The sequence below is a fragment of the Camellia sinensis genome, chromosome 7 (genome assembly GCF_055761805.1).
Source record: "Camellia sinensis isolate YWXY chromosome 7, ASM5576180v1, whole genome shotgun sequence".
NCBI classification, from domain to species: Eukaryota; Viridiplantae; Streptophyta; class Magnoliopsida; order Ericales; family Theaceae; genus Camellia; species Camellia sinensis.
The window spans coordinates 37,639,486-37,655,897 of NC_138967.1; the positions used below are offsets into that span (position 1 = coordinate 37,639,486).

Below are 16,412 nucleotides of genomic sequence, written 5' to 3' on the forward strand. Positions count from 1 at the left end.
TTGATAGTACTGAATATGGTTACATGACTAGAATCTACAACTTTTGTTTGTGATCACTTATGCAAATAGAAGAATACTTGTGGGCAGTGGGCTGCAAATTTCCCATGGTTAATTAGATTGCAAGTGAATAGATTTGTAGGTAGTGACATGTTTGAGAATGCTTGGAATTTGTGAGAGGAGGTTTGGGAATTTTTAGTTGAACAACTGAAATTTGTTTATTCATGAAGTGAATTGCAGGGAGCTTCTAAATACATCCCTTTGATATTTCTCAACCCAAAAGAGAAAAAAAAAGATTCAGTTATCAGGATAAGAGAGTTTGTTGGATGAGGGTTTTAAACCACTTGGTTGGACTTGGTTGAAGCCCGCTAAGCCAGAGATGATCATGAGCAAGAAATTTCTTTTTTTAAGATGAAATGATGAATGATAAGTTACTATTTACATGGATGAATGAATGATTTTTTTGGGTTATTTTTGTGGAGCTAGTTTTTATCTTTATTATTTCAAATTCAATTATAAAAATGAGAAAAAATATGTATACAAAACTTGCTAGGATAAGATGATGAGTTCGGAGGATTCTCGTACGTTGTTTGGCCAAGATTTAATACATTAATCAATCCCTATTTTCAAAATTAATTAAACATCCTCCAGCAATAACAGAAGTTAGTAAGTATTGAGACCATTAAGAGGTGATGATATGAAGTAAATAAGGATTAATGAGTAATAACAATTGGTAAAGTTACTATCATTTTTGATTTCATGATGTTGGCTAATTCGTTTTAACGTCTGTTATTTTTCTTCAACTGAGACCTATGCATTCGTTTGCAAAGTATGCTTATGGTCTGATTTGTACGGAAATATTTGGCATCCTTTAAATAATTCATTTTTTTTTATTTTTTTTCTATCACATTACCTCTTTATTTTTCTGCACATTTTTACTTAAAAAAACAAAAAGTGCACTTATTTAGATCATTCCAAACAACCACCAGTAATATTTTTAATTTATCTCAACTTTCATTACCTTTTTTTTTTTTTTTTTCTGAATTATTTGTACTTAGCATTCCTGCTTGCCCAATATTAGAATGGCAGGCCAAATTTTATGTATAATCTAACTTTTAGAGCTTAAATGGTAGGATTTATATCTAAAATCAATCTAAATCATATGTTAAAAAGTCACTAAAAAGATTTAAAAAAAAAAATTATTCTCTTCTTTTTAATTTTTTTTAAAAAATATTTTTTCATAAAAAGTCATATTTAAATCATTTAATTTTTTTTAACTCATATTTTAATTGAAAAATTAAAAACCTACTAAACAAATCACTTCCCAAATCTTTCCTAAATTCGGAGAAGGGAAGGTGGCATAGTGATCTTTCTAATGTAGAATTTAAGTCAATGAGATGATTACGATATTTTTATTATAATTTAATTTATTAACCTTCTTTTACTTAAAAAAACACCTTTTAAATTCTTTGAACAAAATTATAAGCACGTTATTATTGAGAGAGAACGTGACACTTGTGTTTTTTTATTTTTATTTTAAAAACGTGAAAAATATTATATTAATAAATAATAATATTAAGTTCTTAAAAAGGTTATCCCAATTAAATAAAAAAATAAAAAATTCATAAAAAAATAGCTATCAATAAAAAAAAAATTACCTATCTTCTTAAAAATATAATCTGAAAAATAAAATCTTGAAAATCGGCCGTCAGGTCGTGTCGTGGCACTTCTTACTTTTCCTTTCGTGGACATCAAAGCAGCCGTAGAACACAAAACGACAACGCAGCATCGGCGTATCGGTTTTTGCCTTATAACGTGAGAAGTATAAATTTTTTTATTAAATAAATAATCAAATATTTTATATTAATATATATTTTTATAAATTTTATATTCATATAAAATATTTAATAATTTATTTGATAAAAATTTGAAAATTTATAATATTTTTTTAATCCGAAAAGCTAAGACGACACGTGACTGTTAATCTTTACAACCACGTGTCACCACCCATTTTCCCAACGATAAAACGTCAAAAAGCTCGTTCTTACGGGAACTTTGAAGCGCACCGGCAATCTCACCGACCATCTTCACGTGATTCCAACAATCTTATCCGTTGCCTCCGCATTCGCTATTAGCTCGACACGTGTAGATTGGACACGTGTCAATAAAGTAACGGTTCTAAATAAAATCCTATATATACGCCATAGCTCGCTCTTCTCACAGCTCTTGTCTTCACAGCACAGATCAACGACTTGACTGTTTTCCCTCCCTCTCTATATATAGCAATTCGAATTGTGATTGGTTTGATTGTACGGACATGGCCATGAGCTTGCCACACCAGATCGGAGCTCTGTCAGGAACACCAATAGCGGCGGATTCAGGTAGCGTTTCCGGCGAAGCGGCGTCGGCTACGGTGAGCGCGACGCCGGTGCGAATGTCACCGGCGGCGAGTCTCCAGTGCATGGCGCAGAAGCAGGGGGCGGCGGCGGAGATCGAACGGATATCGCCGTCGCCGCCGCTGAGCCCTAGGATGGGAGGAATCCGGCCGGATCTGTCGGTGGCGTGCCAGGCGCTGATGGAGTCGCCGCCGGAGGAGGTGGTGAGGGAGTACAAGGAGGGGGGTGCGCAGGTTAAGAAGGGGAAGGGGGTGCCGGTTTACGTGATGATGCCGTTGGACAGCGTGACGATGGGGAACACGGTGAGTAGGAGGAAGGCGATGAATGCGAGCTTGCAGGCACTGAAGAACGCGGGGGTGGAAGGGGTGATGATGGACGTTTGGTGGGGTTTGGTGGAGAAAGAATCGCCGGGGGAGTATAACTGGGGAGGGTATGTGGAGCTCATGGAAATGGCGAAGAAACAGGGACTCAAAGTCCAAGCGGTTATGTCCTTCCATCAATGTGGTGGAAACGTCGGTGACTCTTGCACGTGCGTACATTACCTTCCCTTCTCTCACTTTATCTTTATCTTACGCCTTTGTCGTTTCTTTTCTCTCTACCAGTTTCTTTTCACGTGGTCTAGTGATGTGGTAGTTTAGAAGTTGATTTATTTTTTTTGGGATGAGAAAAAAAAAAAATTACAAAATTATGAAAAAAATAATATTTTAATTATTAAAATTTATAAATTCTATCATTACGTATTTGAGTTAGGGGTGCAACTTGCTCGGCTCAACCCGAGCAACTCAAATTCAGCCTGAATTTTTTTTGGACTTAAATAAGATATTTTCAATCTTGGTACGAGTTTGGGCAAAAATTTAAAAATTCGAATTAAATTTGGACGGATTTTGACAAAGACGTCAAACAATCCGAGTAATTCAAAACCTGAATTATACATATATAGATATATAAAAATATTAAATATACATATAAATTATTAGCCATTACATGATATTAAAGTAATTTAGATTATTAAATTATATTGAATATATATATTTTTGATCAGTAAATGTTAGTTGCTAGTTGTTAGATTAACACTTATGGGAGTTGTTAGATTAACACCTATGGGAGAAAATCTTTCCACTCTTGGCAAAGCACGTTAGTGCTTGCACTCTCTATAAATTATAAAGACGACTATAGCGACATCCCTTTTACATTATATAAATGATTTATTTTGATGGTATTAATGATTTTCTATAAATAAAAAAAATGTAAATAGAGTCAAATTTTAATAATTTAATAATGTAGCTGAAAAAAAAAAGAAAAAAAAAATTGAAATTCATTTACAATTCGGGCAACTCGAGTAATTCGGGTTTAACTCGGATCGGGCTTGGACAAACAATCTCGGGTTACAATTGGGGCTTGGGCAGGTTTCTGTACAACTTGAATTGGGCTGGGACAACCTCCCAACCCGACCAAACCCGCCCTAATTGCACCCCTAATTTGAGCTACGTAAGTCAAACATCCAGTCGGATGATATGCCAAACAACAATGTTACCCTTTCGATCGCACTTTTTCTACGGTGTGTCAACCAACATTTGTCCGGTGTGCCAATCGACATTTGCCCGGATGAATAGCCAGACGGGCGCTCGAATGATCGTCTGGTCATATACAAATTCAAACAATTTGGACGAGTCCAAATTCATTGATGTAGCAATGATCTTTTTTTTTTTTTATTATTGTTACACTGGAGTGTTGTTTCCCCATTTTTTTTTCTTAATAAACCCTTTATTATTATTATTATTTTTTTTTTGTTTTTTGAGTTAGTATGTGAACAAAGTTGAAAAGGACTAGAAGTGGTGAAAAATTAAACAAGAAATGTATTCAACAAAATTTTTGAGAAAATTCGATCAATATGTGAAGCTTTTTGGTTTATAACTCCACAGTTTTTCAATATTGACACAGTAATTATGAGGAATGGAATTTCCTATGGATGGCTGTAGTAGTGGCAATTTGTGTATTTTTTCCTAGCATTGATTACTCTGGATTATTATTATTATTCTTTGGAGTTAGTATGTGAACAAACTTGAAAAGGATTAGAAGTAGTGAAAAATTAAACAATAAATGTATTCAACCAAATTTTTGAGCTGTCTGCTATGATGCCCAAAATAAAACAGTGTTTTTTCCTTCCAAAATCACCTATTTGAATAGTTTTGAGGGGTGAAAAACTCTCAGATTTTGGGAGTGATTCATACCATTAGTAATCATCCCATTCCTTTCTGTCCAAATCTCTCTCATTGTGGAGTGATTCAAAAAGTGGGTGTAAAAGAACTAAGTTTCTCTCCATTTCATTCTATTTCTCCTCATTTGTTGCCTATTAAACAACCAAGAGAAATCCATTTCTTTTCTTTTCTATGCAAATCACTCAATCCAAACGGTCTGGAAATGATTAGAAGTAAGCAGAATTTTATTTTTTAATCTTCAAATACACTTTCCAAATATGCCCAACATTGGAGAGATTTGAAGTGAAAGAGAATGGAGTTTTTAGTTTGCAGTTTGCACTTAAGAGGATTGTTGTCTCTCTTACTATAAAATTTATTTAGCACTAATTTTATTTATTTGTTGATTTATTTATTTAAACTCATTTTTCATCTTTATTTATAAACTTTAGTTTTGCTCACATGGAATGATGGAAGGAGATGCCATTTTTTTTCTCTCCTAATTTGCCAAGTGGACTGTAAGTGAATACCAATGTAGATAATTGGAATTTGACAACTTAGTGTCAGTCCCATTCCCATCTGTTGTTCGCTTTGATCTCCAATTTAAAAATGTTCTATTATTAGTAGTACTAGTTCTAATTTAACTATGAAAAAGTAGTGTGTAATAACCGAAATTGTGATATACTAACAGAAATGATAGGGTGCATACAGAAATAAACATCATCGCATTTGCTAAGATAATTTAAATGTATGTTAGATGGAGTATTTGAGCAAGGTAGGATATAATTTGATTGAAGCCCCTCTGAATGCCTGCCTCTCATGCATTCCCTCCCACAGCCTGAAGTTGATCAATGGATACTGGTCAATCCTTACTGGACAGATTCTTTCTATGATCAATTTTACTGGTGGATGGCCTTTGAAGTGAGTAAATCAACCATAACTTAGGAATCCATTTGTAGAACAATAGGACATGTATTGATTTTTCATATTAGAACTTCCTCTTTTTTTTTTTTTTTTTGGAAGAAAAAGATGAATTGATGAAGCCATATACAGTCATGAATATTGTAAAGGATAATAGACTCTTTACAATACAGTCCAGGAAGAAATTATTGAGATTTGGGTGTATAAAATGTAGAGAGACTTCACTAGTTCAGTCGGTCAGAATCCCTCCCAAAGTTATCGCCTGAACCAAACAAAATAACTTACAAGCTAACTCTTGCCAGGTCATGAACCCAAGAGGTTGGGAATCAAATGAAAATTTTGGATGTCTACTGACTAAAATTTAAGTTTTTGTGAGATGCTGGTTAACAGATGATGATTGTGATCCAGAGATGTTGCTTGTTTAGTTTAGAATTGAGGTGTTTCATGGAATTAGCTTAGTTTTTTTTTATTTATATTTATTTTTATGGTATTGTAGTATCTTGCTTGGGAAAATTGGTTCAATATGTGAAGCGTTTTGGTTTATAACTCTATACTTTTTTCAATATTGACGCAATAATTATGAGGAATGGAATTTCCGATGCCTGGACGTGGTAGTGTGGCAATTATGTACTTCTTCCTAACATTGATTACTCTGGATTTTATGTACAGGATCCCTCTGCCAAAGTGGGTTGTAGAAGAGATTGACAAAGACCCTGACCTTGCCTACACAGATCAATGGGGTAGGAGAAATTATGAATATCTATCCCTTGGCTGTGATACTCTTCCAGTCCTCAAGGGGCGTACTCCTATCCAATGTTATGCTGATTTTATGCGTTCTTTTAGAGACAAATTTGAGCACCTTCTAGGGGACACCATTGTGGTAATTACTCTATGCTTATCTTCTCGTACTTGGGTGTTGAATGGTTTCTTAATATATGCTTTATGAATTTAGGCTCGTATGACATAAGTTTAGCACAACCCTGACCTGGCCTCTGTTGACCTGGCCTATCTTTTGTTAACATGGAGATTGTTGGTTTAGGGTTTATGGTACGGTGTTCGCAAGTCGAGTTGGTTTGGTTTCACTGTCGGTTGCTACCTGACTCGGATTGATACAATACTTGCTCAATTTTGACAGATGCATTAGTTGTTCAGTTTGGTGTTGTGGAGAGAGGTAGAGAGGGGGATTAATTAAGGTTAGGTTTGTGGTTGTGATTTGATTAAGAATGAATTTGATTGTCATGGAACCAGATCTTGATTTTTGTGATGTTTGAAGGGAGAATAGGAAAAGATAGGTTGTAAATTGTAATATGGGAGGGAGCTAATACAATCTTGCCACGTGTAGAAAATACTTTCTAACGGTTATATTCGGTCAATTCGGGTTAGACGGAAACTTTTTCAGACCCACCAACAACGACCAACAACCGCCTGATTTCGCACACCATTTAACCAGCAGCCAACCGACCTGAGAAACAGAGATGACCGTTTCTTCAATTTTTGAGTCAGTCTGTTGGGTGTGGTTCAGGTTTTGAACCCCTTTAATTCATGGGGTTAAATGAATGCATTACAAATGCTAAAACTGATGTGCATTTAAACTTGGAAACCGAAAAGCTAATATCCCCTGTGCTGGTGTCCCATTTAAGCATGAAATCTCCTGCAAAAGTTTGTTGATCATTAATCTGTGTTGATTTAGGAAATCCAAGTTGGAATGGGTCCAGCAGGTGAGCTCCGTTACCCATCATACCCAGAGCAAAATGGAACATGGAAGTTTCCCGGAATTGGAGCCTTTCAGTGTTTTGACAAGGTACTCACTATATTCTTTTCCCCCTTCTTGTCTCCTTATCTTTCATCATATTAAAACCCTATTTTTTCCCTCCCTCCCTGATCTTATACTATCTTGATTACACTCTGCAGTACATGCTCAGTCACTTAAAAGCTGCGGCAGAAGCTAATGGGAAGCCAAAATGGGGAAGTACGGGCCCTACGGATGCTGGTGAATATAACAACTGGCCGGAGGATACAAACTTTTTCCGAAAAGAAGGCGGTGGTTGGAATTGTCCTTACGGTGAATTCTTCCTCACCTGGTATTCTCAGATGCTTCTAGACCATGGTGAAAGAATATTGTTATCAGCCAAATCAACTTTTGAGAATACTGGCGTCAAAATCTCAGTTAAGGTAGCAGGCATTCACTGGCACTATGGGTCTCGATCTCATGCCCCTGAGCTCACAGCAGGGTACTATAACACTCGTTTTAGAGATGGGTACCTTCCAATTGCCCAAATGTTAGCACGCCACGGTGCCATATTCAACTTCACGTGTATTGAGATGAGAGATCAGGAACAGCCACAGGACGCCCAATGTTTGCCGGAAAAACTGGTTAGGCAAGTGGCTTTGGCCACTCGGAAAGCTCAAGTCCCGCTTGCTGGGGAAAATGCGCTGCCACGATACGATGATTATGCACATGAACAGATTTTACAAGCATCCTCGTTGAATATTGATGGTGATTCGGGAGAAGAAGATACAGAGATGTGTGCGTTCACGTATTTGAGAATGAACCCGGATTTGTTCCAGCCGGACAATTGGAGACGGTTTGTGGGATTTGTTAAGAAGATGAGGGAAGGGAAGGGCGGTGAGAAGAGGTGTTTGGAGGAGGTGGAGCGGGAGGCCGAGCATTTTGTGCATGTGACTCAACCATTGGTACAGGAAGTTGATGTTGCTCTCATGCACTAAAAGGAAGTTTTTAGGTTAGTTATGTTGTTTCTGTACTCTTTTTAAGGCTAGTTATCCATACAAGGATTATAGTTTACAACAGTGTTGTAATAATGATTAGGTCCATGGACCTCTTTTATAGCTTCTTGTGTTCTTCAATTGTTCTTTTTTATGGGAAAAACAAGGATTACCATACCATAGAAGTTATATATTGAACAAAACATATTTCATGTATATGACTCTCTCTCTCTCTCTCTCTGTGTTTTGTATTGTGTGTTGGTTTTTTTCTTTCAAATTTGTCTTTTCCAGATGCTTCTTAGGTTTTTAAGAAAAGTTGGGAAACCAGAAAAACAGTTCAGAAATTTATTCAGAATCTTATTGAATGGTGTAGATTCAATTTTGTACACCCACTCTTAAAATGAATTTTAGCCTGTGTTTGGCAAGTGCTTTTTCAGGCTTTTTTGGTTATTTTAGCCACAAAAAACAAAATAGATTATTTTGGTCGTAACAAACAAAACATCACATCCAACCTATAATCATTACATTCTTCTCTGACAAAAAAAGTCAAAAAAGCCAAAAAACCAAAAAGCCCTTCCCAAACCAAGCTTTTTAGGCCAGGCTAAAATAACCAAAAAAGCCAAAAAGCCAACTCACTTCCCAAACTAACCATTCAATGGCTTTTTTGTTTTTTTGATATTTTTGTCCATAAATATGACACTCTATTTTACAAAGCAAGGGTTGAAAACAGGAGCTTCCATTATTTTTCTACCGTGCACCAGTGATCCTTGATCATTCCAGCTGTCTTCTTGATTTTTTGATTTTTTTTTTTTTCAGTTTTGCCTTTCTAGTTGGTTTTTTATCATATAAATTATTGTTTGGGAATTAATTATTTTAATAATTTTTTGACATCTTATAAAAAAATATACAAAAAAATAAATATTGTAATGTAATAATTTATAGTAGATTTTTGGTTAAATAGTTTCTTTATTGACTTATTTAGATCGTATCACGTCTTTATTTTTTGACATTTTTTAATAAACAAAAAAAAATCAACTTAAAAAATATACCCCAAACAATATCATGAATGGGCCAAAATAATCAAATTTTCTTTCTACCCATGTTTTAAAAAATGTTATAAAATAATAAAATAAAATCAATGAAGGTTATTGTCCATTTTTTTGGCTTTGAGGGTTAACAGTTGAAATTTAAGCGTGCTAGTAAGGATCAATTAATCCTTACAGAATTTTAATTACCAACCAATTATTAGACGATTGTGTTGAAATTCTTTCAATCTTAATGAAGAGGACTTTTACTGGTGACTTGTTTTAGGAAAAATTTATAAGAAATAACAGATACAAATTAGTCCAAAAACTGAATTTTATTAAGTAAATAGAAACTTACAATGAAATGACTCAGCCTTGAAAATGTTTACAACAACAACTACTTGGAACTACTCCTAGGAAATGAAGTGCAGTACAGGAATTGAAGTGCTGGAAATGTAAAGAACTGAAAATGTAAAACTGAAAAGAAATATAAATGACAGATTTATGGATCTCAATTTGGGTTCTTCATTTTGGGGCCTTTTCTTCTATTTATACTCTCTAATGGTAACCGTCGAAGGGGGTTTCCAACCATCAAAATGTCCTCTCATGATTACTGATCATGCTCTTTCACAGTTAATCCCACTACGCCATTCTTGCAGTTAAGCTTCCCTCCTGAATTTGAATTTGAATTTGTAAGTAACCGTTAGGCCATGCCATCTTGCGTTTTCTAGCTATTCCAGTGCTGCGCAGATCTATTATTACCAATATGAATTGTCACGTGTCTGTTGTCGCTGGTTAGAGACTTGTATTAACTCCCCAAATTATCATTTTCATGTCACGTGTTAAATTGTGATTAGTTCATACAAAATATAGCCAACATTACCTCCCGCACTAATGTACACAATACTTGGTGATATTAGTGGACCAGTGCACTTTGCCCACGTTCTAAGACATACATGGACTTGGCTGAAGTATAACCGTATTCTTAGAAATGAAGTTCTAAACTTCATTAAATCCTTCTCTGTTATAGCGATTCTGGTTTTGACCCAACCTTTGTTGTATTCTGGACTCAAGTCTCGTGGTTTAATATTGTCATTCATGTCTTTTTCTTCCTTTCACCGTTTGAGTTTGAGTATTGGGATGTCTAGGGCGTGTTTGGAACAGGTTGGTTGCTAGTTGGTCTAAATTGTTGTTGCCCAGATTTTGGCTTCTTTGCTCGAGCGAAACTTCTTGCACTTGAGTGAGCTTTGTGATCTCCCAGTACTTTTGCAGGCTTGCAGAGATATTGAGAGGGTGTTGTTGTTCGCTCGAGCGAGGACTCTTGCGCTCGGGTGATGATCTTCTATTTGTAAAACGTCTGGAAGTTTGTATTTTGCGCTCGAGCGAGACAAATTATTGTGTCTGGTCGCTTGAGCTACAACTCTTGCGCTTGAGTGAGCCTCGCGTATATCAGTTCGCAACAGCACCTTTTTACATCACTTTTTGATCTATTTTCACTCAAAAACCCTAGACCAGCTCTCTCTCTCTCTCTCTCTCTAAAATCTGACTTCTCTCTACAAATACACCTAGATCTAAGGATCTCTCTACCCTACTCTCCTTGATAAAAAGATAGAGCATTCCGGAGGCTTCCATTTGATCCGAATAAAGTCAAGTTTGGACATCTTTGAGGTTTCTCCACTTCTCCTTTGGGCTTCTACACTTGAGGTAGGGACTCTCTACACTTTATCATGAGCTTTAACTTGGTTATAGGTTGTTGTATGAAGATGGTGAGATTTGGGTGTGTTTTGAGCAAACCTAGGATTTGGGTTCAAGTTGGAAAATAGGGGTTTCTATATGGGTGTTATATAAATGATTATGGGGTTTGGTTATGAGGTCATTTTGTGTTAAAATAGTTAATTTTGGCCTTTGGGTTAATATTTGGAAAATGGGGAGCTTTGCCCTAAAATGTCTTGAATGTGTATTTTGTATAAATAATGAAATTGGTATGAAAAATGTGAAATTGGGAGGATGTATACATGAATGGTATTGTTGGATTTGTTTAATCACTCACTTATGGAAATTTGATGATTTATCTGTTATAGAGATTGTATATCTGTTTAGAAATATCTGCTTTGAGCTATCAGTGGAGGATAGTCATGATTGTTGTAGACATTACATATGGATTAGGCGAATTGAAACTAATCCCTTAACTATTATCATTGAATATGATTATGAATGATATACATTGTATATGTATGATATTTGGGAGGAGAAATGGGATGTACTCCATATTTTGAGGAGAAAAAAGGGATGGACTACATTGAATTAAGTTGGCCTATGTGTCCAGAGTGAAAGTCCTGAAAACCATTTGTATACATGGGTGCCAATTCTCGCGGACGAAATTTTCGTAAAATAGCAAATAGAAGTGAATGTATTTGTATGATGATTTTTTTTTATCTGTTGGAAACTTGTGATGGGTTAAATGCAGTGGATGTATCTATTGAACCAAATGAATAAATTGAGATGTGAGTTTGGTATAACATGGTTTTGGAAAGAGTTATAAAGATTTTGTTGTAAGACAATGAGCATGTGCATCATACTTCTATCTTGTTAATTCTCACATATTGTGTTAGTATGTTTCTACTGGGTTTTGCCTCACCTTATTTGGGAACCATTTTCAGGTGTTGGAGACATGCCTCCACCGAGACAGTAGTTTGGAGAGACATGGAGAAAGAGCTTCCTTTTATTTTATTTATTTTGTATAGCCAAGGGCTAAGTTGTGTTGAGTTAGACTCTTCTTTTTGCTGTAACCAAGCAATGTCTTGGGAAGATGTAAGCTCGTAGGGCATTTATTTTGTTGATTATTAACTGGCATTACATGCTATAGATTCAAGATGAACATTTATGAATGTATATTGCATGTGTTATCTTTTGTAACACGAACTCTGATGAATGAAAGCATACCAATTCTATTATACTCACTTCTCTTATGAGTTGGATTAATTGCATTTTTGGGGCGTTACAACTTGGTATTAGAGCGAACTAGGTTTGAATACCTTGGCTCGTGGGAAGTGGTTTTGACCACAATTGGGTTTTACCTTGAGATTATGAGTGACGTTTACATGCTTATGTGATTATATGAGTATGGGATTAAATTTTTAGAATGTTGATTGAGTCCACGGGTTTCTAGAAGTCTTGTCAGAAGAGCACTTGACCACTACTGTTTCTAACCGGAACTCTGGCAATGCCACGGGATGGTCATTGTCCGAAAATGAAATTCGTATGTGTTTATGTGAATACATGCTTACATTGAGTGAATTATTGTTATCTATCGTATTAGGATGCATGCGAGTTAACTTCGGCACATGTGTAAATGTGCTAATTTCTTTTGTTACTTTTATTAGGATGTCAGGACATGGACGCGGTGGTAGGCGTGGTAGGCTTAGACAGCAGAAGATGCCGATATCGGACGATATTCCGACACAGGAAGAGGGTGTTGGTTAGGCCAATGTGGCCGAACCAATTGGTCAGCAGGCTATGGGTGCCTTAGTCCGCAAAATGGCTAGGGCATTGAGGGATTCCATGGACATTCTCAGGGCTGAGAATCAGGTCTAGGCCCAAGTAGCTGAAGTAGGGCAATCTTTTCTGAAGAGAGAGTTTTTCCGATCGAATCCAAACGAGTTTTTGGGTGATCCTAAGGAGCCACGGAAAGCGGATGAGTGGTTAGAGCAGATGGTGAAGACGTTTGAGATGCTCGGCATCAAAGACAGGGGTTTGAGAGTGACCTTGGCATCATTCCAACTGAAGGGAGACGCGGATCGATGATGAAAGTATGCACTAGGGCACATTAGAGGGACTTGGGAGGCTTTTGTCGATGCCTTCCAGGATAAGTTTTTGCCTCCTACTGTTAGGGAGAAGTTAAGAGACCGGTTCTCTAAGTTTGTGCAATTGAATACACCAGTAGCTGAGTTTGAGGCCATATTCACCAGTTTGTCGAGATTCGCACCTGAGCTTGTGGCGACTGAGGAACGTCGTTGCTTGGAGTTTGAGAAGAGGTTGAGGACTGGGTTAATGTTTAAAGTGGCCGGTTCGATGATTAGGGATTTTGGATGCCTTGTGGAGGCGGCAGCTCATCTTGAGACCATAATGCAGTTGAAGGAGGAGAGGATAAGGGACTCCAAGAGGAGTCAGGATGTCCAGGGAGATAGTAAGAGACAGAGGGGTTCTAACCCTCAATCATCCTAGGGAGCTTAGTCAAGGTCCACTTTTCCAGTACCGAGTTCAGGGTTTGGAAGAGGTGGTTAGGGAGACATCATTTGTTTCAAATCTGGTCAGTTGGGCCACAAGTCTCCAGCTTGCTCGTAGAGAGGAGGAGGGTAGCGAACATCATTGTCAAGGGAGAGGCCAGCCGCTCCCTTGTTATAAGTGTGGACAGGCGGGGCATATGAAAAGATTTTGCCCACGGTTGCGTGGCACACCTGGTGCGTCTGATTTGAGATACACACAGAGCCACTAGCCAACACAGTCAGCACAGGCCTCGGGGGCCAATCAAGGAGCCTTTTTGGCTCAATCAGTGCATCAGTCCTATGCTCCTAGGGGTGAGTAGGTGGATCAGAGGCCTACTGGGCATGTATATGTTGTTACAACGCCAAATCTTGTACCAGCGCCTTCTGTAGTGAGAGGTACCTTCTTGTTTTGCAATTCAATTGCCAATGTGTTAATTAATACAAGTGCATCCCATTCATTTATTTCATCTGCATTTGCATCGATTTTGGGGTTGGAGTTGGCGCAGTTAGCATCTCTTATTTTTGTAGAATCACCTATTGGTGGTGAAGTTATTTTGAAGCAGGAGTGACGGGGTTGCGACTTCCTTTTTCATTTGTGTTGATTGATATATCTAGCTTTGATGTTATTTTGGGTATGGATTGGTTGTCTTCATATCGGGCTATTATAGATTGCTACCGTCATAGGGTTACTGTATGTACCTTGAGTGGTGATTGTTTTCATTTCTTAGGAGACCGGGTTAGTAGAGTCTTATCACCAGTATATGACCTACGTGGGCGGAGTGAACTTAGTTGCCTTTTCGCCAACTTTTTGGACAATGAGTGTGATGAAGTCCGGGTTAAGTTGCCCAGGATAGTTTGTGAATACTCGAATGTTTTTTCGGAGGATCTTACCAGTTTACCACCCCACCAAGAGATAGAGTTCTCTATTGACTTAGTGTCTGGTATGGCATCGATATCCATGGCACCGTATAGATTTGCTCTTGCCAAATTGAGCGAGTTGAAGATTCAACTCCAGGAATTGTTAGATAAGGATTTTATCCGCCCTAGTGCTTCATCGTGGAGAGCACCTGTGGTGCTCTTTTTGCCAAAAAGAAAAATGGTGCTTTGCAATTTTATATAGATTACGAGAAGTTGAACTAGGTAAATGTCAAGAACAAGTATCTAATGCTTCGTATAGATGATCTGTTTGATCAATTGAAGGGTTTTGTTGCTTCTCTAAGATAGACTTGAGATCGGGTTGTCACCAGTTGAGAGTGAGGGAGGAGGACATCCCGAAGACAGCATTCCGTATGCGGTATGACCATTATGAGTTTCTAGTGATGCCCTTTGAGCTAACAAATTCACAGGCCGTGTTTATGGATTTGATGAATCGGATTTTTTGTGAGTTCCTAGACCATTTTGTAATCGTCTTTGTGGATGACATCCTCATCTACTCACCCTCTGAGAAGGAACACGAGGAACACTTGCGGTTAGTACTTGAGTTACTTAGAGCCCACAAGCTGTATACTAAGTTTGGGAAGTGTGAATTATGGCTGAGAGAAGTTAAGTTCCTAGCCCATGTGGTATTTGGGGAAGGGGTGACGGTAGATTCATACAAGATAGAGTCGGTGCAAGATTGGGCACAACCTAAGAATGCATTTGAGATCTGTAGTTTCTTAGGGTTAGCCGGGTATTATCGTCGATTTATGAAAGACTTCTCTAGACTAGCCTCGCCATTGACTAGACTGATAAGGAAAGGGATCAAATTCATGTGGAGTGAGACTTGTGAGAAATCATTCCAAGAACTTAAAGTTAGACTGACTACTGCTCCAGTTTTGATTATTCCGGTGAGGGGTTTGGGTTATTTAGTGTATTGTGATCCCTCACGGGATGGCTTGGGCTGTGTTTTGATACAAGAGGAGAATGTAGTAGCCTATGGCTCGTGGCAGCTGAAAATGCATGAGAAGAACTATCCTACTCACGACCTAGAGTTAGCAGCGGTGATCTTTGCCTTAAAGATTTGGAGGCACTATTTGTATGGTGAGAAATTTGAAGTATTTTTTTATCACAAGAATCTGAAATATCTATTTACACAGAAGGACTTGAATTTGAGACAGAGGAGGTGGATGAAAGATTATGACTTCGAGTTGCATTATTATCCGGGGAAGGCCAATCTTGTGGCCGATGCATTGAGTAGGAAATCTATTGGCAACATAGCTTGTATTGCCATCTGAGAATGAGAGATGTTGGGTGCTATTGGGGAGTTTAACTTGCATCTTGGCAAGTCTGTTGAGTCTGCTGCTTTTTTTTCGGTGGTTGCGCAGCCCACACTTGTGAGCCTAGTGATAGAAGCACAAAAGGGTGGCCTAGAGACAAAATCCCTATGGAAGAAGATCTCTAATGGGAAGGTAGAAAGAGGCTTAAATGTGTATCTTGACCTAAGTGTGAGATACCGTAACCGTTTATTCGTATCGGAGCCTTGCCGAGAGGAAGTACTCCCAAAGTTTCACCATTCACACTTCCGGTGCATCCGGGAGGCACAAAGATGTATCATGACCTGAGTCGCCAGTTTTGGTGGAAAGGTATGAAGAATGCTGTGGCCATGTTTGTGTCGAAGTGCCTTACTTGTCAACACGTGAAGGCCAAGCATCAGAGGCTAGCGGACTTGTTGCAACCCTTGCCTATAGTCAAGTGGAAGTGGGAGCATGCCACGATGGATTTTGTTGTGGACCTTCCGAGGACTCAACAGGGTAGTGATGCTATTTGGGTAGTAATTGACCAGTTAACCAAGTCTGCGCACTTCATACCTATGCGCGTGAGTGATTCGGTAGACTATCTTGCTGACCTGTATATCAGGGACATAGTGAGGTTGCACGGGGTCCCTGTGACAATTATATTGGATAGAGATCC

The 16,412-nt window shown here is 37.8% G+C and overlaps 1 protein-coding gene across 1 annotated transcript; it reads left to right on the forward strand.

The window, feature by feature from the left end:
• Nucleotides 1-1,583: 1,583 nt before the first annotated feature.
• Nucleotides 1,584-8,449, forward strand: LOC114258555 (beta-amylase 1, chloroplastic). The gene is made up of 4 exons (XM_028198529.2): nucleotides 1,584-2,922; nucleotides 6,179-6,389; nucleotides 7,200-7,310; nucleotides 7,421-8,449. Exons 1-4 carry the CDS (start codon nucleotides 2,315-2,317, stop codon nucleotides 8,234-8,236), a joined length of 1,746 nt encoding a protein of 581 aa, XP_028054330.2. The 5' UTR covers nucleotides 1,584-2,314; the 3' UTR covers nucleotides 8,237-8,449.
• Nucleotides 8,450-16,412: the final 7,963 nt, after the last annotated feature.

What these genes read in the sequence shown, in the direction of transcription:
- LOC114258555 (XM_028198529.2), top strand. Translation starts at nt 2,315, where the DNA reads ATGGCCATGAGCTTGCCACACCAGATCGGAGCTCTGTCAGGAACACCA. An exon ending in AACGTCGGTGACTCTTGCAC is followed by an intron (nt 2,923 to 6,178) that starts GTGCGTACATTA and finishes TTTTATGTACAG; the next exon opens with GATCCCTCTGCCAAAGTGGG. An exon ending in CCTTTCAGTGTTTTGACAAG is followed by an intron (nt 7,311 to 7,420) that starts GTACTCACTATA and finishes TACACTCTGCAG; the next exon opens with TACATGCTCAGTCACTTAAA.